Source organism: Eleginops maclovinus, chromosome 22, assembly GCF_036324505.1.
Source record: "Eleginops maclovinus isolate JMC-PN-2008 ecotype Puerto Natales chromosome 22, JC_Emac_rtc_rv5, whole genome shotgun sequence".
In the NCBI taxonomy this organism is placed as follows: Eukaryota; Metazoa; Chordata; class Actinopteri; order Perciformes; family Eleginopidae; genus Eleginops; species Eleginops maclovinus.
Window position 1 is genome coordinate 9371584 of NC_086370.1, and position 24746 is coordinate 9396329.

At 41.6% G+C, this 24746-nt stretch overlaps 2 protein-coding genes across 2 annotated transcripts; one reads left to right on the plus strand and one right to left on the minus strand.

The window, feature by feature from the left end:
- Positions 1-407: 407 nt before the first annotated feature.
- egln1a (egl-9 family hypoxia-inducible factor 1a) lies at positions 408-20154 on the plus strand. Its single transcript, XM_063875207.1, has 5 exons — positions 408-1413; positions 12008-12127; positions 17650-17786; positions 17870-17937; positions 18587-20154. The coding sequence occupies exons 1-5, from the start codon at positions 715-717 to the stop codon at positions 18640-18642; spliced, it is 1080 nt and encodes a 359-aa protein (XP_063731277.1). The 5' UTR covers positions 408-714; the 3' UTR covers positions 18643-20154.
- Positions 20009-24303, minus strand: gpr137ba (G protein-coupled receptor 137Ba). The gene is made up of 7 exons (XM_063875206.1): positions 23587-24303; positions 22699-22748; positions 22370-22592; positions 21874-22020; positions 21538-21666; positions 21132-21253; positions 20009-21029 (listed from the first exon to the last, which is right to left on the minus strand). Exons 1-7 carry the CDS (start codon positions 23968-23970, stop codon positions 20912-20914), a joined length of 1173 nt encoding a protein of 390 aa, XP_063731276.1. The 5' UTR covers positions 23971-24303; the 3' UTR covers positions 20009-20911.
- Between the last annotated feature and the right edge of the window lie 443 nt (positions 24304-24746).

Below are 24746 nucleotides of genomic sequence, written 5' to 3' on the forward strand. Positions count from 1 at the left end.
ACACCTCTGCTATTGTGTTGGGTAGTTTATACAATGCAATAGATCTTATTTTATGGATATATAAAGTAGCATACATTTGAAGAAGCTCTGTACAAATAGCTTTAATAAAAATGTTGCCTTTAGTTAAGCACAATACTAGTTACATATTCATTACCACCTTTATGTCGGTTAACATGATCACAGAGAACTGGATGGGTATAAACAAGATGACATTTATTACTCTTTTATTTATGGACCAGACTTTCACACACATAGGTGAGGCGAGGACATGCTCCCTATATTCCCCCGACCTGACAGATTAACTGCTTCCACGTGGTTTAGTGCCATTTTATGAACCATCATTTGTCCGATAGCCCAGGAAGGCATCGCGACAGGGGCGGGGCTTGAGTGTGTACGTCAGAGAGAGCAGGCTGGACCATCAGAGCACACACGGAGCGGCGCCATGCACTGCTCTCGGACCAACTGCTAGCCAGCCGAAGAGCCCGACCCAGCCCGAAATGTTCGGTCCAGGGCTCCCGTTGTTGAATTATTTCACTGATACAAGATATAAAGAGGGAGTAAGTGTTATACTATGGCGGGGTTTTGATTTTTACTTTTCCGTCTCGCTCGGTGTAGCGTGGCAACGGCAGCGGATCGTTTCCAAAGTTGTCTGTTAGCAGGGCGCGTGTGAAGGATCGGAATTAAAGGCGCAGTGCACCCGCTGAATCTGCAAACATGGAGAAGCAGCAGAGCGACTTGGACCGAGACCGACAGTACTGTGAACTTTGTGGGAAAATGGAGAACCTCCTCAAGTGTGGTAGGTGCCGGAGCTCCTTCTACTGTAGCAAGGAGCACCAAAAACAGCACTGGAAGAAACACAAGCTAATGTGTATGGACAAGGCGCAGCTTCCCAAACAGAAGCCGGAGCAGCCTGCGCCGTCGGGGGACGACGAGGCACAGGAGAAAAACCGGGAAAAGATAAGCCCCGAGCAGGCGGACGCTGCATCTTTACCACAAAACTCAAACACAGAAGCACCCGGAGACGATGACGGACCGGTAGAGGACGTGTCCAACAACACCGCCACACCTAACGGACAAAGTAGCTCATCCCCTCAGAAACTTGCCATGGAGTACATAGTCCCGTATATGAACAAGCACGGTATATGTGTGGTGGACAACTTTTTAGGAGCAGAGACTGGGCTTGGCATTTTGGATAATGTTAAAGCTCTGCACAAAACGGGCAAGTTCACAGACGGACAGCTGGTCAGTCAAAAAAGCGACTCCACTAAAGACATCCGAGGGGACAAAATCACGTGGATAGAGGGGAGGGAGCCCGGCTGCGAGAAGATCCGCTTTCTGATGAGTCGCATGGACGACCTGGTCAGACATTGTAACGGCAAACTGGGAAACTACACAATAAATGGAAGGACGAAAGTAAGTATTGGAGGTGAAAACACACAGCCAGCCCTAGTTTGTGAATGTAGGGTATGTTGTACGCCTGAGAGCCAGTGGTTGTCAGTGTTGTCCCTCAGGAGCCAGATGTCTGCTGAATTCCACCTGTCACACAGCAAGGTGTTTGAACACCAGCAGCAGACTGGCTGTATGGGACTGAATAAAAAGTAAGTGTTGAAGTCATCTGACAGTAATGAAGAAGTCACAATATAGTGAACCTGGAGCGTTCAGGCATTTCCATTCTGTCACCAAGGCACCATTGCTTTCAATATCTGGGTTCTGCTTGCTTATTAGACCTGACTTTAGGTGTAAGAGGCTAGAGAGTCCTCTAACTCCAGGTTAAAGTGTGGCTAATGCCCTGATGGATTATTCTCTCAACACACAGCATTTTGTCCATTAATACACCAGGGCTGCTGAAATGATTATGATTTTTTTTTTTAATTAAATTAATTTGCTCAACAAATGCATCACTAGTTGCTACGACACCATGAGGAACACAGTTGTAATAAAGGCACATCCACCAAGTGCATTACTTATACCTGAACTAAGAGGCAATAATCCATATTTATGATGGAGTATGAGACGGAAGCTGCTTCTGCTGACCACAAGAGGTAAAGCAAGGAGTTCCTTTTTTGCAGCTGCAAGTATATTAGGAACAGAGTTGTGTCATCAATAACATATGAGGCAATGCTTGATAAAATATTTAATCTAAATCAATATTTGCCCAATTATATATTATCAGTATTATAATACACAGTGCCACATGACATATTCAGGCCTGCACTAAATGTTCTCACTATTGAAATACAGCTAAAACCAATGAATAATTGTAAAGGCTGTTGAGGGTTTCACTCGAGAAATGTTACTAATACTATTTAAATTTATTTTAAAGTTAATTTTGCAGCCTGCTCTCAGAGAATGCAATGCAGTGTGTAAACTGGAAGCACACATTACAGATTCCCAAATAACCACAATGTTGAATGAGCAACAAACTTTAATGAAAACCTCCTGCTTGACAAGCATATGACACTGTATAACACACTGCACATGTTTTTCATATCTCACCAATCCAATAGACACTTCCTACAGCTTAATGCACATACACAGACTTTTGAAATGTATCAAACTTGTACTTATTGCATGACATATTAATGCTTTCATTCCTATTATGGTTGAATAAGGGAGGGAGCTGCAGCCATCTGGCAAAACCTGTGATGATCGTGACCATTTCGGCAGGATGAAGTGTGTAAAGTTTAACTGTGCTGCTGAATCATCTACAGGCTGTAGAGGGCTGCTATGCAAAGTGTTGCTGCATCAGTGAATGCAGTTCAGTAACACGCGCAGTTGGTTAGACAGAGCATTCCTATGTTGAAGAAGACTCTAGGTTGGCAGTGCGGAGGAGAGGAAACTGGAGGCTGCTTTTGTTTCAATGAGACATGTTTTCTAAGAAGAGATGAGTAGTTTCATTTTCATTCTGAGAAAATCAGCAGCAAGTTTCAAAAGTTCTCCTCACATATTGGTAGTAATCTGTAACCGTTACTCGGCTGCGTGCTCTTAAAAAAAGCCTGCGTCAACCCAAAGCAATGTCAACCATGCTCCAGCTCGGCTGTTGGGTTGCGTGCGACTCTCCTTTTAACCAGATTTGATCACCATGACCTTGTGACATGAGACTGACCCCCAAGGAGATGAGCTGCTCCCAGCCTCCCCCCTCCCCCCTCTTCTGTACTCTCCTGGGGGAAATACTCTGACTGTCACTGTCATTATTTCCCTGAATAGAAGGCTGAATCCCCTTTCTAATGCTCTTTTTTAAATGATAAACCTTCACACAGCGACCTCAAGATAATGCAGTCTAAATCAAATAAAGATGTAGAACTTTATAGACGCTGTGGGGCTTATGAAGATAGGCATGGTATGACCTTAGCACATGAGTGTAGAAGGTCAGGGCAGAAAGTTCAAAGTCTGACTGTAAAAGGATTAGTGCATAAAGACCACTGCTCCTGAACAGTAAACTCCCCCCACTTAGGGCAGCCACTGTTTTATATTTGTCACTTTACCATATCATGTTCTGTTATCACAGACATTTAAGGGATCAAGCAGTGAAAGAAGAATGTGTATTGGGTTGAAGCCTGCAGCCTCTGCTCACTGCAGGTATTTGGGTTCTGTGCTGACGCAGAGCTCCGACCACTGTACGCTGTTATTTTAAGACTGCTCTTACTGTCCGGTCAGGGTTTTTCCAAAGCTACTTCGTAATAGACATGAAACATTTTTATAACTTGAAAGAAAAAGCACATTTTTACGCAACTGGTCGGTGCTGAAGTAGATCCACGCGGCTGACCACTGAGTCACACCTACTGCCCTCATTGCCTTGGCAAACACACGCCTGGACAGTGACCAGGGAAAATCAGAATGGCTCACACAAATGGAGTGCCGCCAGTATCAATGGCTCAGAGGGAAACCACACAATGTAAGCACAGTTCACTTTTGGAAAGATAGAGGAAAAACATTTTGCCCAAATAGTTATTTAATGTCATTGTTTCCATTTCCCCCTTTTCACTTGATAACATTGTGAGAAGTCGCAGGCAGCAGGACATGTTTGTTTCTCTGCAGCTCCAGCCTGTTGAATGCTTGCTGATGCCATTATAGCATTATCATGCAACATATAAAGAAGTGTGTGTAGCCGCAATACGATTGTCCTGTCACTTAGTCGCTGTTCCCCTCTCAAAGTTAGTATGTCCAGCATGTTAAATGGTAGCCTGCTATGCAGACGCTTCATTATAAACATTCTTACTGCCAGTGTACAGCACTAGTATTTTAACTGTGGTGTTGTCGTGTATGTAACATGATGACTATGCTTAGCATGCCACTTTGTAGTCCGGATTAGAGGTGCTATTGTTCCGTCCATCAGGCACTAGGTCTGCTATTGTTTGGTTGTTGTCTTTGTGAAACTGATTCACAGGAAACTTACAGTGTACCCAGTGTAATGCCACATTACACACTGTTTAGATAACAGTTTGGGATTGTCTCAATTATAGATGGGCATTTTATTTGTTTTTGAGTATTTGGAACAAATGTATTGTATGAAAAGAGTCTGAAATAAATACCCAAGCCAAAGTATGGGTTAGGGTTGGTATACCTCTCTGCGCTGCACAGACTGTAGAGATAAGCCAACCTAAAGAAACGTCACATCACAAATATTCAGACTTAATGCAATCATTTCACTAACTTCATATTTTGGCTGCGCACGCTGGTTGGACATAGATGATAGTTCTTTAAGTCTGCTGTTTAATAGACTCAGTTGCATACATGTCAACTCACAAACAGATCTTAAAACGATTTATCAATTCTATTACTGTAAAAAAAATGAGCCTTTTTAATTATCGAGTAAAAGCAATAATGGCATCTGGACATTCCTTAGTTAACACAGCTAATTAAATACCTGACTAATCGAGGCATTGATTCACATTTGATTAAATGGTTTATAGCCCCAAGACAGCCCTGCACTTAATTGCAACATGGAATAGCCATGCCTCCACTATCGCGTACATCCTTTTTTATCTCACTGTATAGATGTATAATGTCATGTCACTAAACTCTACCTCACAGCTGGCCACACCTCTTCTTTCAGGAAAAACTGCTGACTGATGGCAATCCTTCCCCCTCCCCATTGTGTTGTCTTTAATAATGAGCAACTTTTTATATTGTTGCATGTTGAGTTATTTGTTGCGTCATTTGTAATGTCACAAAGCGACTGTGGACATGTGTGCTTTCATTAGGAAGTTGACCGTTGACCTAAATCTTAGGGCTCTATAAAGTAAGTCGGCTAGAGGAAGTCATGCGGTGGTGTTCCTTTGAGTGTTGGAGCCGACAGTACATTATGCTATAGGCTGTGCAAGCCGCTCGTTCTTTCCGCCTACTGTACCTGAATGCCACCTTTTTCCTGCTTATTGTTTAACCATCACACCTTTAACAATAAAATACATTTGGGTATTAGTCCGAGCACGGGTTTCATGATTAATGGTCAGATATTTGCCTAACCATTACCAGTTCTTCTTTAAAGTGTTATAATCGTTAACTCAAAAGGACAGTAGTCGCATGGGACAAGCTGTGGTTGTATTTTGATAAACGAGTGCTCACAAGCAGTAGTGAAGCATCCAATAAAATGTGATTCAATTCCGCTACATTTAATACTAACTTTGAGTACATGTTTATCTCCCCGTTTACTATGCCGTGACTGTCTAAGGAACTCCTGGACGTCATCCAAGTGGGGCTTTGAGAAAGAGGTCTTCTGTTTTTGACTGTTCGCAGCTGTAGAGTTGAAGACAGGGAGGATTATGGTGGGTGAAGCATGACATAAAAACAATTGTGCATCTCAAATACTATTAACAGTAAGTGATTATGAATATTGCATCATTTCAATACACATGTTGAAAGATATCAATGAAGTTATTCATCTTAACTGGTCATTTAATAAATGATCCTGTGCCAGTCCAGTCTCAGTGAGCCGATGGTTAGAATAGAGCTTTTGTAACCTGTCTCTGGTACTTTGCTCAAAGTGACACCTCTTCAGTTTTTCCCACAGATCTGAAGTATACTTGGGGGGGGTGCAGATGACCTGGCACGGGGGTGGAGGGGGGGTGCCGCTTTACCTTTTTAAGTGTCCGCGTCTTCTGAGGTAATTCCAACGTCCTCTTCTCTTTTTTCGTAAGGTCTCCCTTTCTGTTTTGTCGCTTGTTAGCAGACCCTACACACGATAGCAGAGTGAACAGATACAGGAGGCATAGAGCGAGGAGATCATTGTCCACTAGTTAATCGATCGCGGATGGCGTCGTGCTCGCGGACGGATAAAAAATAAATAAATGAATGGTTCACGAAATATACTTTGCCGGCCGTTAATATACCTGGGCGGCCCGCCCAAGTAAAGTCTATGTGTGGGAAACCCTGCTCCTGCTTTCGTAAACAACTTTATTGAACTTTGACACAAAATAGTTTTAATACATATCTATATATTCATTTTTGAAATTAACTTTTTTTGCTGTGCTCAGTCTTCTACCACTGGCAACGAGAAAGTATCAGTGACTGATCCAATTACAGAGTGAGCTCGTTTGGCACGATGGAGCCATTCACTCAGTCTGCTGAGCAGTCGGTAAGAAGTTAGTGAACAAAACAGTCCCAGTACAGTAAATATCTGCCCTGCTAGCTCGTGCTGAATTTGAATATAAAAACAGTGTGGAGATTAGCTAATGCACTCATTCTGCCAAATGTCAGCTTATCTTGTGTTATTTCTATAACTTGTCTGAGTTTAAGCAAGTAGAAGCGGCTGGCTGTTTGTGCGAGTGGATCCCTGGCCCACGCCTTTTCACAATTCCCTTTCCAGACTATTTGCGTAATGACACCAGAAACGGCTTGTGTTTCCGCTGCAACATGTTACGGGTGAAGGGTAGCGCCGCTGCTGTATACGTGCCTCTATTGTTCACAGCCCAAAGTAAAGAAGAAAAGAATAAACTAAGTCATTACTTTAAACAGGGATTTCCTCTCCAGGCAGCACCTCTGTCTAACAGATAAAACGGTGAGCTATCCCAGGCTGGGCCCAAACTGCCTCAGTTCCCACACTCCCCTGCACTATAAGGTCTTCATCCCGACTGTTTGTGTTTGGATAAGCAGCTCTTCTGTAAAGTGAGCAGACCCCTTGCAGCTTTTCCTTTTTTACTCCACCCAAGTTAATGGCTCACACCTGCTAGTTAAAGACAATGCGTGATACAATATGTAGTATTGCTGTTAAGATCAATCAATTAGTTGAACAATGATACATTTAAGTCATTTATCAAACAAAAAGGTTTCTTTATTTCCAGTCGTCTTGTCAATGGTGTTAAAAAATAAAGATGGTCCCAACAAAGATTAGCCTTTTTTACAAAAGTGTTTTTCTTATAGCACCTCTACAGGATTGTGTTTTAGTCACATTGGAAGTTACACTTATTTTTTATCGTGGTCTCTCAGGGGCATGCTGATGACGCGCTACAAACACCTCGTCATCACTTTAGTTTTTGCTGTTCCATCGATCAGGTGTTGGAGGCAATAACAAGCCAACAACTGCATTGGTAAAAAAACGTTTACTACATTTGATATGCACATTTAATTGCAGAGGATTCTATTCAACATGCAAGCTAGTAATGATTCACACATTGTGAATTGATAAACACTGAATGTAAACACATCTTATTTGTTGACAAGAAATCCTCATAATGCAGCTGATCGCATGTAAGCGGTTGGCCATTTATTTCTGTGTGAAGGAACTGGGCAACGTGGCTTCTTGCATGGGAACAGCAATGGGTTATAGTTGGCTTGAACCTATGGTAAACATTAGGTTTAGCATCTATATATTAAGCTGCCCAGTTGGAAGTGAGTTATCAACAAGGTTGGGGGTTTGATTTATTAAACCCCTGACTCCTGCCAGCCTTTCATAGTCTTCTGGAGCAAGACACTGAGCCCCAAACTGCTCCTGATGTTCAGGCTAGTGTCATCCATGACAGCCCCACCACCATCAGTGTGGGGTCACTTTAGTATTTACTATGTGACTGTGAGATATGACTAAATGAATGTTATGTTAAATGAACAGGATGTAAAACAGGATAAATACAGTATATGGACGTTCCAGGTACTAAATTCCTTTTTTTTCTTCCATTTTGGCCTTTATTGACAGGACAGTGTAGATATGGGGAGGTGAGAGAAACAGAGACATGGCTATCGGTCTATCCCGTTATGGTGTTGAGGCTTGCCCTTTGCTTCTCGCCATATTGCTCTAGCGACAACAGGGCTGTTTCTTTACAGTCCTTGGCACAGTTTTATACAGCCATTTGATTTGATAATTGAATGTTCATTATTTATGATTCTGTGGCGGTCGTGGCAAAACTGAAAGTGTGCCAAAGTTGGCCATTTGAACAGAGACTCTCCACAGAATCACTCATTAAACATACGGTAGAGGTTTGCATCAGACAGCTTTAGTTGACATTAAGATCACTAATGTGTAAAATCGTTATTGAATGCTGCTGTAGAGTTATTGTGCATGTCTGTTAAGTGTTGTTTTTATTCGGCTTTTTCACTGACTGCACTTAATTGTCACTTTAAGCTTTTCCTATTTGAATAGAAGGTGTTGTCTTACATAATAGATGGTCCCTTTCTCCTGTGTTTTGAAAACAGTAGGTTATTTAGTTAAAGTACGGGAACACTGCTGCACATGTTATTTGAGTTCATCAGCCAGTGAGGACTGTTAACTTGTTACATTGGAGGCATGGAGCTATCACTGTTTATAACTCAATATCCTTCTGAGGAATTGCTGCTTTTTTATATGAAATTTAAACATAAACTCTGGCTAAGAATGAATATAAACACCTGTCCACAATCATATTCTCGTACTGAACTGAGAATAATTAATACTAAATACTACATTTAGAAAAGCAAAGTCCTATATTTTAGCTAACCTTACATTTTTGGGCGTAATCTCAAATGCATAATATTACTCTGACTTCTGCTTGTTGTGTCAATTAATGTTTACGCTGGATTTATTTGAGTTGGAATTGCTGTTGTCTGAGACAAATTGAGAATCAGAAAAAACAATAAACATCAGCACACGACTAGTGTGGAACAGATTAGTGTCTCCCAGACAGAGGGATCCCACCATATAATCAGCACAACCGATACTAATGGATTACTCATCACATTTTTTTTGTGTGTGATTCTGCATATCAACTACTGAGTTCAGTCTGAAATATTACAGCGACCCTTGGGGTCTTTGTAATGAATGTAACTGTCACCGGTTTATTAGCAGTTACGTTTTCTCATAACACAAAAAGAGATTATAATAACTGCCTTAAACTAACCCCAGTTCACTCTTCGTCTGTAAATTTCAGTGGGCCTCTGAAGCTGGGCCTGTGGAATGTAAACAAACAGCATGAAGAGCGAGGTCAACCTCCTAATGAGGTCCGTCGTAGAACTCGGAAGAATAAGTGGCTGACAGGAAAGGAAGCTCAAATGGGGATAAAGGCCAGAGGTGAAGCTGCAGTTAAAGAAGAAGTTGCCATGCTGGGAAAAAGATCCTCAGAATTTCTAATAGTGGAAGTTCCTTTGGCCATTCTCTGTTAAGATATTTAGTTTTGATCAAGGCTAAATCTCAATATGACATATAGAGTTTGAAGTGGTGCCATCAGAAATATTAAGGATTGACATGTGATACTTGTGTTTGATTGTACAGAACCAGGGAATTACTCCACGTTTTGCAACCCGGTCTGTAATGCTGCTGCATTTCTCATCCAAGTCTTAGTGGCAATCCATCTGTGGTTCTCTCACTGAAGACATGATCAAAAGTGGTGTCCCTTGTATCTCGGCATGCTGGGTCCTCATGACCAGATCACATGAAAGTCAATCTGCACTTCATACAAGGTCGGCATTTACAGATACTAGCTGATCTGCATTCCGGTCCCATGTGTTTTTGTGTGTACACTTTTGCTTAAGTTGTCACCGATAAGAATGTTTGTTTTTGCCATGTGCCAGCCAGCTGAAACGGCATATTGTTTCAAAAACCAACTTGCTTTCGTTGTATATGTTAGTACTACCTAATAGGCTCTCAGGTGCATAGCTGAGCTTGTGCTAGGGTGAAGCTTGTCCTGCAGACGAATAACCTTTTGAATACAGTTTCAACAGCTGTGAATGAAAGGCGAAACTGCTGTTTACTCGTCTTTTTGCCAAGGCTCACCTTCAGTCATCCCACACACGCGCACACACACACACACATCTGAATCCACATATACAGGCTGTTCATAGCAGAGCTGTTTACCCATCTCCAGCCTTGCAGTGTGAGTCGAGCAGTTATGGGTGGGAGGGGCGACATAGCCGAGGATCAGCCAACCTTCCTCACGCTCTGCACGTAGCACAACCATTAAAATACTGCTCCCTCTGGAGGGAGGCCAGGAGTCAAAGTTTACAGCAGTTCACTCCTCTCTCTCTTTCTCTCTTCTGCTCCAGCCCCACCCCTCTGCTTTCTCTGTCTGTGCCCCTCTTTCTCTCTCCCTCTCTTTTACACACACATGCAAGAAAAGCTTACTGCGTACTTGCGTCTTACTGACAGGAAGCCCTTTGTCAACTTGACTCCCCAACCCCTTCATCTTTATGTTGGTGTTGTGTTGCTTTGAAGGCCCTGATATCGTGCGCTGCAGTGGTAACCTGCATCATTGAAAAGACGTGAGCAAACTGTGGACTGACGCAAGCAACTATGGTCAGATGAGCAGGAGAATAACAATCATTGTGATGTATGTGTGATGGGGATCCTTTTTTTTTTCACTAACTAACGTTAAGATTTTGCAATGCAGTTATCTTATTGTACATTCAAATGAACCTTTCCGGGAGTATGAAGTCCCACAGATTTAGATTCATTATTCAGCCATTTTTGTTCAAAACCACAGTCCAAAGATTTCGAAATATAGCGCATCATATTGTTCCTCTGCAGACAAGATAGCTGTTCAAGATACACACAAAGAAAGTGGGACATTAATTCACTTGGCACGAGACCAAGTAAAATAAGGTTTAGTCTGCTTTGAGTGTTTATAATAATGTTGCTATGCTATCGTTTATGTTGATCCAAGTGCAAGGAAGAATGTGGAGCAACTCGCCTTTTGTTTGTCATATCACTGCTTAGAAGCTGCACATGAGGGCTAAGCCTGCCCTCTGTGTTTGTGCACGTTCGCCGCTCACCTCGGATCCCCTTTCAAGTCAGAAAACACACACACACACACACACACACACACACACACACACACACACACACACACACACACACACACACACACACACACACACAGTTTGAGGTGTCCCACAAGTGTTTCTTGTAATTTCCAGTGCTTATATTCCGAAATGTTAAAGATACAATGTGCAGCTTTATTATTCGGCCAGTGCAAGAATCAGATGGATTGCTTGTCTTCTCAAAATTTACATCATGTCTTCCAAAAGTCTAATTTCTAAGAAAAGTCGAGCCTTTCTGTCACAGTCTCTCCCGGCAGTGTGCGAGTCACCACTTGTGTGTCTTATTTTCCGTGGGACTTTTCTACGCTGTTTACGCCAAGAAGTTCACAAGAGCTCCTAGGGGTTCACTGCCAACACACCCAAGCAGATCATGCAAGTCTTAATAGAGCAGGAAAAGGCAAGGGGAAGTTGACTGATATCTCCGGTTTATTTTCTCAATAGTTTAAAGTTTATAATGGGGCAGCTGGGTTGTAAGCGACCACTTCTTGTATCAGTCTTGGTGCAGGTGAGAAGAGGACAATGCCATCTGGCTGTGCCAAGACTGTCTGCTGCATCCGAGTCACAGGCCCACAAGGCAATCTGAGCTGCTTCCACTGCTGTGGGTCTGACTAGCTAGTACTACACTGGCAGCAGCATTAGACATAAACACACACACTTTTAATGCAATCTTAAATGTTCCTCCTTCATGCAGTATTTCCTGTAAAAATGTATGATGTAATGATCTAGACATGGAATGCTTTCTGTCCATCTGTTTTTACTAATCATGGTTTTTTTTTTCTGACTTCAGGCAATGGTGGCATGTTACCCTGGAAACGGCACAGGATACGTGCGCCATGTGGATAACCCCAACGGCGACGGACGCTGTGTCACATGCATATATTACCTTAACAAAGATTGGACTGCCAAGGTATGTGATTGTGAGGAGGAAATGATGGTAATTGGAACTAGATGATGGTTTTATTAGATTGGCTTGTTCCTCATTTGCTGTTTGTAAAAATAGATTCAAACACACACATCAAAGCGAAATTAAAAGGCAAACTGGCCATGTGTATCCTGTTCACTTTCCAGTTGGTCTTCCTGTCACAAGCATGTGACAAGTCAGCTTAGTTCTCGTCTACAGGGCGTTTTGGTCACGCTCCATCCTGTTTTTTAGTAGAGTCAGCAGTAGAGGTTACGTGTCATGATGTGCTGTTCGGTCGTTTTCCGTATTTAATACTCTCATTAATATGCAGAGATACAGCTACAGCCAGTGCTACTGCTCCCATGTTACCTTCCATACATCAACTATTCCTCCAGCAGGAAACACAGGGAGAGTAAAGCAAGAAACAATATCACATACTGATTGGTTACAAAGCCAGCCCTACCAAAGGATGCTACACCTGAAAGAAGCACTTAGGCATTGCTAAGGTCTGTGTGGTTTTGGCCCAGTTTCAGCTTAACTTCTCTTTGGTTGAAAATGATTGGGTTCCAGCTGTCAAGTAACAGGCGGGTCGAGGGTTAGGGCTCGGGCACATCATTTTGGACCCATGATAACCTCTACCTGGTGGCACTACCAGGTCATACAGCATCCAGCACTTGTGGAGGGCGCTAACACCTGTGCCCTTTCCCCTAACCTCTGGCTTTTGTGTCTGCATTAGAGTTGCCAAAAGGGTCAACTGCAGGAACCAAATCAACCCTACTGGGCACAGCATGGGATTGAGAGATGAAGGTCATTTGGTCCACAAGCTTACCTTTTGCACCAGAGATCATCCTGGCCACTTTCAGCATTTATCTGATTCTGTGTTAAGCGGCCCTGTCATCACAGAATTGACAGGGCCACGGGAGGATGCAGTTGATTGAACATACTAAAGACAAACGCTGAAGTACTCCGACATAGCAGGTGCATCAGGACAAAAAGGGCAACAGAGAACGGGTGATCATCTCTTTTGGCCATGTCAACCACCAGGCTGCTTAGTAGGATGGTAGTCAGAGTACGCGCCCCTCATTAGGCCATCAAGTCACTTGACAGATGCCGCCTAGCAAAAAGTGAAGCAATAACCCCCCCTACACCACTTAATAAGTGATTGCCAATTACAAAACAGGCATTTAAAGCCAAGTCCTTTGAGCTTGACAGCTTTGCTATTGGGACAAATTACATTTAAAATTAATTCTGCTTCCTCTTTGTTGCACCGTGTCATTCATATAATGGTCAAATAAATGTACTTTGAAAAAGAATGTGATTAGCTCACCTAGCGCTCTAAATGTGGAAGGATGAACTTAAGAGCACAAGCTTATTATACAAAATGTTCAATAATTCGTTTTTAGCCTCTGACCCCTGCTCGGCTCCACATGTCCATCACAACATGCATGAAGGAAATATAGGTTGCAGTATAATGTGCTTCAGGTGTGTAGCTGTAAATGTTATGTTATTGGTTAAGTAACTCACCTCGTGAAAACGGGCGGGCTAACAGGATGCTGCACACCAGGAAGCAACCACATTCTTTCTAAGGGAAAGCAGCAACTGTAAGGTGGGAGGATGGCTTTCATGCTGCTCTGAGGAGCCAGCCTCATGACAAGACACATAACTAGACATGAGATTGTATTCCAGACTTCCTCACATAGCTGACCTCCAGACCTGCATATGGAAATGACGTAGATACACAAAACTCTGTTTTGCCTCCTGATGCTGGTTTGTGATAACTCGTCTGTGTTCTGTCTGTGAGTGCCACTAAACAGAGGATGGACATCAGCTCTCATCAAACAATCAGTCAGGGCTGAGTTGAATAGTATTATTTTGGGACCTTGGTCATAAGCCCCTAATTTAACCTTACTTCTTGTTGCAAATGCTACTCAAGTTGAGCATTTATTTGGCATTTAGCAGTAGAGACCCCAATTGCAACTTTCTTTTAACTTGTTATTCCAATTTTTGCCAGATTTTCTTTCTTCTATGAACTATAATTGACAGCGTAATAACTCTTCTTGTTTGGAGTGTATAAGGTGTTTCATCCTGCTACGTAGACATTTTTTAAAGTTACTACTCCCTCATCTTTAGAATAGCCAACAGAATCAGATGCCATTGTCTTTAACCTTACATTTGACCAACCTTTGTTATAACGGTTTCAAAACTTGTGACAAAATTTGACTTGGACTAAGAATGACAGGTTTGGTTGTTAGGAGTTGATGTCAACAACAATTTCTCGTAACTTCTAACTGGCCAGTAGGTCATTAATTGCAAATAGTACAAACCAAGGTGGAAAGCGTAAACTATGAACTATCCATCTGAACGGTACCCTCATTGTGTAGAAGTGTTAAAAAGGTTAGGCTTATTATTTGAACTTGTCAGATATAATTTCACGTTTCTATTCAAATAAGGGGTAAAAGTTCAACATAAAAAGGATGCTCTGAATTATATTTGGATCACCAGCCAGTATTGGGGCTTGTTGTTTCAAATATATCAAACAATCCTATTTGTATGCAAACTTCTCCTTGATGCGAGTTCATCAGTGGGGTCATAGGGGTTAATAAACTAAGCGGTTGCATGATTTCTATTGTTTTGTTCATGCACTGGCTTCAATCATTCCACCAAGCCATGTTTGGGGACCCCATTGGACTATTAAAGGGTTCCTATCTGCTCTCTGATTGGATGTTCATTTGGCACGTGATGAGCTGTAATTTGTAGAATGTGGTTGCCTAGATACTCGGGCTCTGTGAGAGAGTGACATGGCTTTGAAATGTTCAGGTTCACTTGTCCCAGTTATTTACCCCCAATTTTCCACTTCTACACGTCTATTCAAAACCATTATGAAACGTGTTGGTGTCAGGTCAGTTGCGCGTACACTGGAAATCAGGTATGTATATTTCAGCTCAGAATACACGTAGTTCCATAAGGCTTGTTAAAAGAAATATATATATATATATATATATTCTATATATGGATGTTTCCTGTGCACCCATGTGACAAAAATAAAACAAAACACCCACTCTGAAGGGAGGGAAAGAAATACAGGCATTAAAGTGAAAGTCATGAATCAGTCTCTGGGAGTTTTTCATGAAAATGTAAATATACAAATTCTCTGTGAAACATGCCTTAAACTGCACCTCAATTTAGGAAATTCTGCTAATTTCTAACATTTGTAATTATAAACCCTGATAAGAAAGGTACGGCTATTTTCAGAAACACAACATTTTGTCAAATCAGATACTGTCAGGTGCAAAAGTACAGTGGCAACTTTTTTGCTGCATAAATTCAATCCATACAAAGTCATCTTGCTCAGGATTGTGGGGGGTGGGATGTGGGAGTTTTACCCAGCATGCATTTGGAGAGAGGCAAGGACAGGTCACCACTCTATTAGAGCTGACACATACTGTGGAGAAATGCAGACACTTTCACACCCTTCACGCCCTGCATTAACAGCCATGGTTTCAGTACTGACGGAAATCAGTTGTCAAAATTCATGTCATTTGCCCAGAACATTCATAATCAACATTATTCTCACACATGGCATAAATCCCATTGTCATCCACTCTATATTAGTCTTTTCACTAATAATTGACCATCCCCTGTTCTCATGGTGGGTCTTAGGACTCTGTAGAACTGTCCACTCGCAGTAAAATTTACACAACTTATTATGCAATAAGCCACAAGAAGCCATGATTTACAGTGACTGTTACATACATGCTTGTCTAAATAAGATTTTTGTATAATACAACAGCAAAAACTCCAGGAACAGCTACTTTGTAAGAAGAACAACTGGTGGATCAAACTCTTCCCAGTTACCTTGCTGAAGTGCTGAGGAGCTGCAGCCTTTTGCCTTCCCTATGGCTTTTTCACATCAAAAGCTGTCCCTTGTTTTGCTAGTTGAGTGCTTTTAGCAAGCAGCATAAGGGTCTGTTGCGTTTGAATCAGCAGAAACACGGTTATAGGAAAGTGAACAGAAAACGAGAAGACTAAAGACGGTAACTCTGTATGTCTTACCTGCCTTGTGTAGGGGATTTAAGGCCAACGGTGGAATTATACATTATAGCTGCAGTGCGGGACTTGTGCATATACATGAACATCTGTTACATTCACTGCTCATTAAGCTGACGGCCACCAAGCTCTGAGTGTTTTGCCGAATATCAGAGTATTGTTTGTTGGGGTGTCTGTCCTACCAAACCGCACTTATCCCTGCAGTCCAGCTCACTGTAACTCCAGCGCCCCAAGGGCTGCTTTCATTTCCTCGCACATTTTTTATTTACTTTCCTCTGAATGCAGAGTTTGTTTTTTTTACCTGGAGGATTTACTCAGTTTTCACGTCTTTTCCCACATGGTAATTACTCTCCCTGCCAGAGGGGGGAGACAAGTCTGCACTCCAGCTTTTACAATGTAAACTATGATATAGAGAGGTAATGAATAGATGGAAATACATGGCAGAAAAAAAGTCTTCCATAACTTGACTTTTTGTTTAAAAAATCGATAGGCATTTGAAAGGTTTAAGAAGGCATTTTTTCAGGTGGTTGGACGCTATTGGATTTTATAATCAATTGCAATTTTTCTTTCTAACATTTAAAAAGAAAATGTCATCGGTCAGTATGTTTCCATTTTGGCTTCCAGCATAGTTTAACTGTTTATACACAACTCGAGTTTTAAACTGCATCCCATCTTGTTGGAACAGGTTGCCATAAGTCCAATTCAGCCTGATGTTGGTCAGAAGTTTGTGTACTGCAGGCGTGGGTCACACTATGTTCACTCGTCATTTACAGGCCACAACAGCTAACGGTACCACCAATTTAGATTTTGCGTGCAGAAAACAATTGATAAAATCAGTAGTGCCTGAGCTGCTTACGTGTCGCAGGAAAAGAAAACATTTGTCCTGTCTTCTTTGACCCTATTGTGCTTTTATTTCGTCTTGTCACACCACCGGCATTCCCCCTCATTCAAATTAGTATAAATGGGAATAGCATGACTTTTTTCAAACAAAGGGTGTGAACCTATTCGCTCTCCCTAGTTTGCGTGTAAAGAGAGGGGCCTATCATATCAGCTGTGTGAAAGTTTAAGTGGCACGCTTGCAGCAATCTGCTTTTTCACTCTCCAGGTCCTTTATCCAGCTAGAGCAGTTTTCCTGTGGGTTATTCTTCCTATCCCTCTACAGGAAAGCCAACCCCCCCACCCGCTGCTGCTGTTTCCGATCCTGAGCTTTCCTCCTAGCCTTTGGAGTTGGACAACCCTTTTTCCTAACATTGTCCTATGTTGATACTTTTAAAAGCCTGACATGAGATATATTTAAGTGGTCCTTCTTTTTAAGTAATAAATGCAGTTTCTCCTTTCCCTGAATGTCTAGGATTTAATGATGAACATGACAGATGCTTCACTTAGTGTTTGCTCCCTACAGTCTCTCCTTACCTTCCTGTCTTTGCTTTGTCCTGATTTGTACACGTAACAGGGTTTTTATTCTTGTTCTTCTCTTCCAGGAACACGGAGGCCTTCTCCGAATCTTCCCCGAAGGGAAGGCCCAGTTTGCCGATATCGAGCCCAAATTTGACCGCCTGCTCCTGTTCTGGTCCGACAGACGGAACCCTCACGAGGTTCAGCCCGCCTTCGCCACCAGGTCAGCATCCACTCTTTACACTGCACACGCTCAGATCATCTGGCCTGTTGTGCTGTGACTCAATGCTCTAATTGAATCCGCAGGTATGCCATCACCGTGTGGTATTTTGACGCAGATGAGCGAGCCAGAGCTAAAGAGAAGTACCTAACGGGTAGGTCTATGTGTACAAAATAGTGATGTCACAATACCAGAAATGTAAAAGTCAGTTCCAAAATGCTCTGTACCAATTGGATATCCCAGTTAAAGAAAAAAACATGAAATGTAATGTACTTCTAAATGTACTCTTTTTTTTGATTGTTTACATACTGGTTCCTGTTAGGAAGCTAAAACCTTTGTAAAACCCTCTCTAATAAACCTTTTTCATTTATTTATGTGAAACGTGTTTTTTCAAACTACTTGGCGAAACCTATGATTTACAAGACTACGCATTATGATACTCTTATAACTTTGCTATTTTACATTTTTACTAAATAAAGAGGTATCTCTCTGAAACCTCACCTGCTGCTAACAGCTAAGGTTAGCTAGCTTTCCTCCTGCCCATTCCAACACAGATTTGTTGTAGGCAGTAGCATTATCAGGGGATTATATGTGCGTCAATGGAGAATTAACTGCGTCCCACTCACTCATCTTGATGGAACTACTGATATTTACTGTAACATAACGTTTTCTGATCATTTGCATTAACTTGGTAGCTAAATATCTGTTCTTGTGACCTTCCTAGTCCAAACTACACAACCCTGTTTCTATTGTTTTTGTTTGTTTATATCGTCTCTCTTTTTTTGTGTCTCCTCTGTGCACAGGTGCAGGAGAGAAAGGAGTAAAGGTTGAACTTGGCAAACCCTCAGACCCCAGCTAGTGGGAAGCCTGCGTCCCGTACAAACAGCCGTTAAGTGCTCAGTTCGAAGAAAGTGGCCTATAGAGAGCATGTGTGTGTTTTACATGGCAACAGCAGACTTTTTGCGTGAGTGTGGAAGAACCATTTTTATGGAGACAAAACAAACAAAAACAGATTTCTGCTTGTTTTCAGCAAACCGGCGCAGCCCAGAGGACCTTGAATGTCATGACATTGTACTGAAAGGGATCGTGTGTTTTTAGTTTATATTTCCCTTTCACCTCTTCGGTGGAGAGCGCTTACGTTACAGCTGACATTTTCATAAAATCAACAGGAGTTAAGCTTCCAGAGACTCTACACCTTTTGCATATTGGTTTTTACAGTTAATTCCTAAAGGTACAGTGTTCTGCATATGCTTATTGTGGTATGCTTTTCACATGGAATCAGCTGTTATGAGCTACTGTTTTGCAAAATTGTACTTGAGGCTGCAATAATATGAGGAATGATCTGAATTAAAAACACGCTTTTCTGACTGAAATTGTTTGGTTTTAGTTCAAATTCAATCATTTCACAAAAGAGAGTAACCGTCATTTTTGGTTGTGTTTTGTCCACTCTCTAATTAACAAATCATTTGAGTAAGCACAGATTTAAGAAGCAACATACGCCTAATTCTCATTCTGTCCTGTTTGCACTATATGCAGTTACATGCTGCCCTCTGCAGGCCTACCGTGAATTGCATTCAATTGCATTCCTGTATATTGATCAGGTGGCAAATGATACATTTAAGCAGTTAATTATTGTATCAATAACTTTGCAAATTGATTGATTGGAATTATTTTACATGCACTATGTACAAATGTTGCCTTTTTGTTCCAGCCATTGTTGTAATTCATTAATGGCTTTTTTTTAAAATAAATTATAATGAAAAACATCTGAGCTCTAAAGAAAGGAGTCACTAATCTAATTTTGACCTCTAAACTTAAAGGGGCCCTATCATGCTCTTTTTCACATTCGTATTTGTATGTTGTGCCTCTACTGTGACATGTTTACATGCTTTAATGTTCAAAAAAAGCCTTTATTTTTCTCACACTGCCTGTACTATAGCACCTCTTTTCACCCTGTCTGAAGAGACCCCGCCCCTAAGCCTATCTCGTACAATGTGTTTGAGCACTAGCCAATAAAAGTGCCACTGTTGCGTAATGATGTCACTAGGTTATGGAAGTAAACAAAGGAAAACAATGGATGTGTTTCAGGCAGGGGGGAATGTGGGGGACTTTGGCTATTTTTTTTTTTACCTTTGCAGACCAAAAACACCCTACAGGAAAGGGAAACCCCCAACATATCAGGATCCCTTTGAACCTCACAAGTACACAGTGAACATGTTCCAGTATTGTAAATCAACAATAGATTTATTTTAACATTTTAAAGCATTATCTTTTTTTCAAGTTTATGGCTACATAATTGATTTAGTCATTTAAAATGCAACTTTCTTTTCAAAAAGGCTCATCAATAAAATGGGGAGAAGTGCCAAACATATCAGGCCTGCTATTGTTCTTGTTCTGCAAAAACTTTAATACATGTTACTTTTACTGATTGAGCTTTAATGTTACTACAACGTTTTAGCTGTCCTTAATAACAGCCCGTTGTTTAAGGAGAAAATAACAAAATGCCCAACGGCCTAAGAACCTGTATGTTTGTTATAACTACTCTGTTTATCTTGTTTATCTATAGATGATTTAACATTGAGTAGTGTTCATTCATAACTATTCGTGGTGTGATCCACAATTCAATGACTTTGGTCAACAGTAATATTCTGTAGAGTATCGTATGAAAACAAGCAGTTGTATCAAAGTATTGGTGTGTTGTTCAAATTGAACCGCATCTTGCACTGCATTTTAACTGTCTTTAATATGAATTAGAACTCTATATAAACACATCTGTATGAAAAAAAGAATACAGTACATAAAATAGTAAGAAGGTACATATTACAAAAGTCAGGAAATATATTAAGCGGTATTCAATATAAACTATACAATGAAAAGGTTTATAATGCAGTCAACGTTAGCTCACATTGTACAAAGAGTGTGCAAAATTAGCGTCCCATCAGTGGACCTTTAATATACTGGCAGAAAAGTCTGTTGGTTCTTCTTCTCTAGACCAAATAGAAGAATGAAAGCATCCAGTAAACGGCGACTTTTGGCCCAATGTGCCTCTTTCACTCAGAGAGACTGTGCAAAAATATACAAAATAAACAACAAAGCCACAAGCCAGCAAGAGTCGCTTGGATCTCCGGTCAGTAATGGCTGAGCTCCTCAGGAGGAGGTAAGGGAGTGTAACTGTCGTCTCCTCCGATGTAGGCACCGATGCCGCTGCTGCTTTGGCTCCCCCAGTCGTAACTGTCAGCAGCCAGACTAGAGAATCCAATAAACAAACAACAGTATCATTTGACCTCTTCCTTTTGCTACAATTCTACTTCCTGTATTATTTTGGTGGTTACGTCCTGGTGCTTTTACCTGGCTTGGATGTTCTGAGGCATGACGCTCCACGCCAGGTCATCGTCACTGTCATAACGCCGGGGGTTGTCAAAAAAATAAGCCCTGGAGGAGAAGCCATGACCGGGAAGCCCAGAGCCACTCTGCAGGACAAGTCGCACAAAACAAGAAAAAACAGTTAAGTAGTCTTGCATTACTGAAACTTTGGACTGTATATTACATGATTTGCTTGTTAAGGTAATGACAAATCGTTTTTTTCTTTTTAGATTTCATATTTTCACAAGACAGAAACAGACATTCCATGTAGTTGAACAACAGCATGTTTCATTTGCTTTCCTATTTATTATCTTATGTCAACTCAGATTTATCTTGTGACCCCTGATCCTCAAGTTTTAAACTGCTGACTAAGGGTATTTGCAGAACTCACCCTGTCTAGGTCAGGCTGCCGAACTCTGAAGAAGAAAACCAAGAGAGTAGTGGGCAGCAGTTCCCACACAAACAAGATCACCCCAAAGACAATGTAGCCTGTGTCGCCAAGAGTCGACTGCAAGTCTGCCTGTAAAACAAAACAGTCACTATTCAAACTGCCAACTCTTTAACCCTGACATAGAAAATAACTGCTTAATCACAATTATCACAACGAAAACAATGCCTCAACAAACAAAAACAGCCACATAAGTTAGCTGATGGATGCTCTAGGAAAAAGCATTTTCTCTTTACATTAACTCATAAATCTAAAGGCGTTTGACCTCTGGTGGCTCACCTGGTCTGAAACGTTGTACCAGTCGTAGTCAAAAGAGCTAATGCTCTTGCTTGAGAGTCCCAGGACGACCAGATTGTAGCAGGCCCTGGACGAGTACAGGAGGATGACGATGGCTCCTATCACCGTCACCTGGCAGACTGACGTCCCCTGCAAGGTTTCAAGAGTTTCAGCTAGGGAATATTTATCGAATCTTACAAAACCAACATGGTAACTGAGGATAAAGAAAGCTGCAATACATTTTGAATATTAGGCGTGACCTTTTATTTTGTTATGAAGTAAAACGAGTATTGCATAACACTGTTGCTAGGAAACTAACTATCACTGTACAAAGCAGGATTATGTGGAGAAGTGCATCTTCACTCAAGGGTGCTATTATTAGCTGTGGACAATACATTTTAATGTCAGTTACACAAATCACTTTCAATTGATCCCAGGGGGTTTATCTACATATTCTCCCTTTTCACACATGTCCCTCCCTTGGAGTAGTATTCCTTACTTTGGACTCAAGGTAAATGTTGGCCAGGGACATCTTGGCGAGCTTGTAAAGACACAAGGAGAGCGACACGGCACACAGGACAAACAGTGTGTCGTTGATGGCGACCCTCACAAGCACGAGGGTGTGGGCTTCTGCAGAGGACATCCTCACCAGCAGGGCACACACCAAATTCACTACTAAAAACACGAGGCTGATGAACAGGAAGAGCAGGTACAGTGGCAGCCTGTGTGTAAGGAAACTTGTGTTTAGTATTGTAGCCAAGTTAGTTCAAATTACTTTTTGCCATGAGAAGAAAAATATAATTAAAAGGGCAAATTAAATGCATGTACCTGTATCTCAAAAGCTCTGGTGCATATTTTGACTTAGCCTTGAAAACAACCTGTGGAAACAAAGATCAGTTGCATCATGCAAAATGTGTCATGTTATTTAAGGCCACCTATTTTCACTTCTGTATTCTGTATTAGATTCAACACAAGACACATCATTCTGAAAGAGGAAGCTCGCAACTGTTTTTGGGGATACACAATAGCCACACAGTGCACAGGAACATTTACTGTAATACTTGTGAGTAACTCACTCAACTGGGACTCAAATCAGCAAAAAAGGATTAGGCTTAAAATAAACTGAGAGCAGAGTAGTTACCATTTGATATTTGTATCAAGTATGCAGCTTAAGGAACTATTATCTGCAATGCACTTAGCTAATGAATGTATCTATTACATCAATAGGCAATATTATGTTGACAGTGTTAATAGGGTTATAGCCATCTTTTATTGTAAATATCAGTGAGTATTCATAGTTTCATTAAATGTATTCAAAGCAGCAGGAAGGGAGATAAATTAGTGTTGATATATATCATATTATTGATTTGATGAACTCTCTAAATTCTAAACTCTGATTCAATACAACAATATAATTAAACCGTTCCTTAATTATTCTTTAAAGTGTTGTTTCACAGATTGAAAGTTAAAAGTGTTGTAAATCAAAGTATATACAAATCAAAGTATTTAACAAAATCCATGTTGTTTTTTGGTTTCAGGCAATAATTCCCATGAAGGTAGGTTAAGTTTAAAGATCCCCTTTAGACAGTTTGATAGCAAATACAGTTAGAACTCTTCAGTACTCCATTATCAAAATGCTGTTTTGCCATGGCAGATAAGTTGCAGACAAGTGACGCACTGCTGCCACCAGAACCCGCGCGCTACTAATGAACTCACCTGTGCAAAGTAAAGGTTCATGAGGCTGAGAGTGAAGAACTGGAGGCAGACAGGGAAGCAGTACAGTAGCCAGAAGGGAAAGGGCCCCAAAGTGTTAGCTGTGACAAAGTTTTTGAAGTAGAAGGAGAACAGGACGGTGCGCAGGGCTGACCACAGCAGGCACAGGGACAGGAACACGGTCTGGTAGCTGAAGCGCTTGTGTCGGTACCGCAGGACAAGCCAGAGCTGCACGTAGATGAAGATGAAGAGGAGGGAGTAGAAGACGGTGTACACCACCGTCAGGCCCAAAGTAACGAAGGTGGGGACTGCCGGGCTCAAGGTAGGAAAAGGCAGAGACTTGTCCATCGGTGACTGCGGCTCCTTCTCCTCCGCCGGGGCCTCCATAAACCTGCTATCCCTGGCCTGGGGAGGAGGGAACGGAGCGGCGTGGAGGGGGACTCTATGCAGATGTTAGCCGCCGGGTGTTTGTCGTCAAAGAGCGCCCCGCGGAGTTGAGGTGGAAGCAACACGAAAGATAGAAAAAGAGGAAATAATGCTGCAAACGCTGCTGTCAAGTTGAGGATGGAAAAAAAGGCAAGGGGAAGAAAACAAGGCTAACTTCCTGCTGCAGCGCCGGAGACAGCCAGAGAGTGAGGCACATGATCAGGGTACATGAGAATGAGCTGTTTGTCATCGGCAGAGGGCAGGAAGCTGCTCCGAGCTGCTGCTAGGAGCTCGGTCAGTGCAGGAGGACCAGCCTCCACCCCCTCCCGCTCCTTACTTGACGCTTACGCATCAGCTGACACACGCTACTGTACCTTTAACCCTTGATGGAGCTTCCCACCGCTGCTGTTCCCAGGAGAGCATCTCAGAGCTGTGAGTTTACTTTCATTTTAATAAAATGATTGAAGCATTTCACATACAAAATCTTCATCATTCAACACTGGAGGTAATAAACATTATTTACAACAAATCCACATACTGTATGAAGACTGCCTACTTTAATTGTTAGTAAAAAAAAAAAAAATAGATGTTGCATTACTTTCAAAGATTGTTACATATTAAACATGTGTACAAATTAAATAGCTACAATTAATGTTTAATATTAAGTCATGGTAAAAAAGAAAAGAAGATATGAAAAGGCGTACTTTGCCTATTCAGTATTGCACTTAAAGTTTGGT

Bases quoted from the DNA above. Each gene is read 5' to 3' on its own strand.
- egln1a (XM_063875207.1), top strand. From the start codon at position 715: ATGGAGAAGCAGCAGAGCGACTTGGACCGAGACCGACAGTACTGTGAA. The intron at 17,787-17,869 runs GTCAGCATCCAC...TTGAATCCGCAG, and splicing joins CAGCCCGCCTTCGCCACCAG to GTATGCCATCACCGTGTGGT. The intron at 17,938-18,586 runs GTAGGTCTATGT...CTCTGTGCACAG, and splicing joins TAAAGAGAAGTACCTAACGG to GTGCAGGAGAGAAAGGAGTA.
- gpr137ba (XM_063875206.1), bottom strand. From the start codon at position 23,970: ATGGAGGCCCCGGCGGAGGAGAAGGAGCCGCAGTCACCGATGGACAAG. The intron at 22,593-22,698 runs GTACATGCATTT...CCTTACACACAG, and splicing joins CCAGAGCTTTTGAGATACAG to GCTGCCACTGTACCTGCTCT. The intron at 21,254-21,537 runs GTGAGTTCTGCA...CTTGTCCTGCAG, and splicing joins GGCAGCCTGACCTAGACAGG to AGTGGCTCTGGGCTTCCCGG.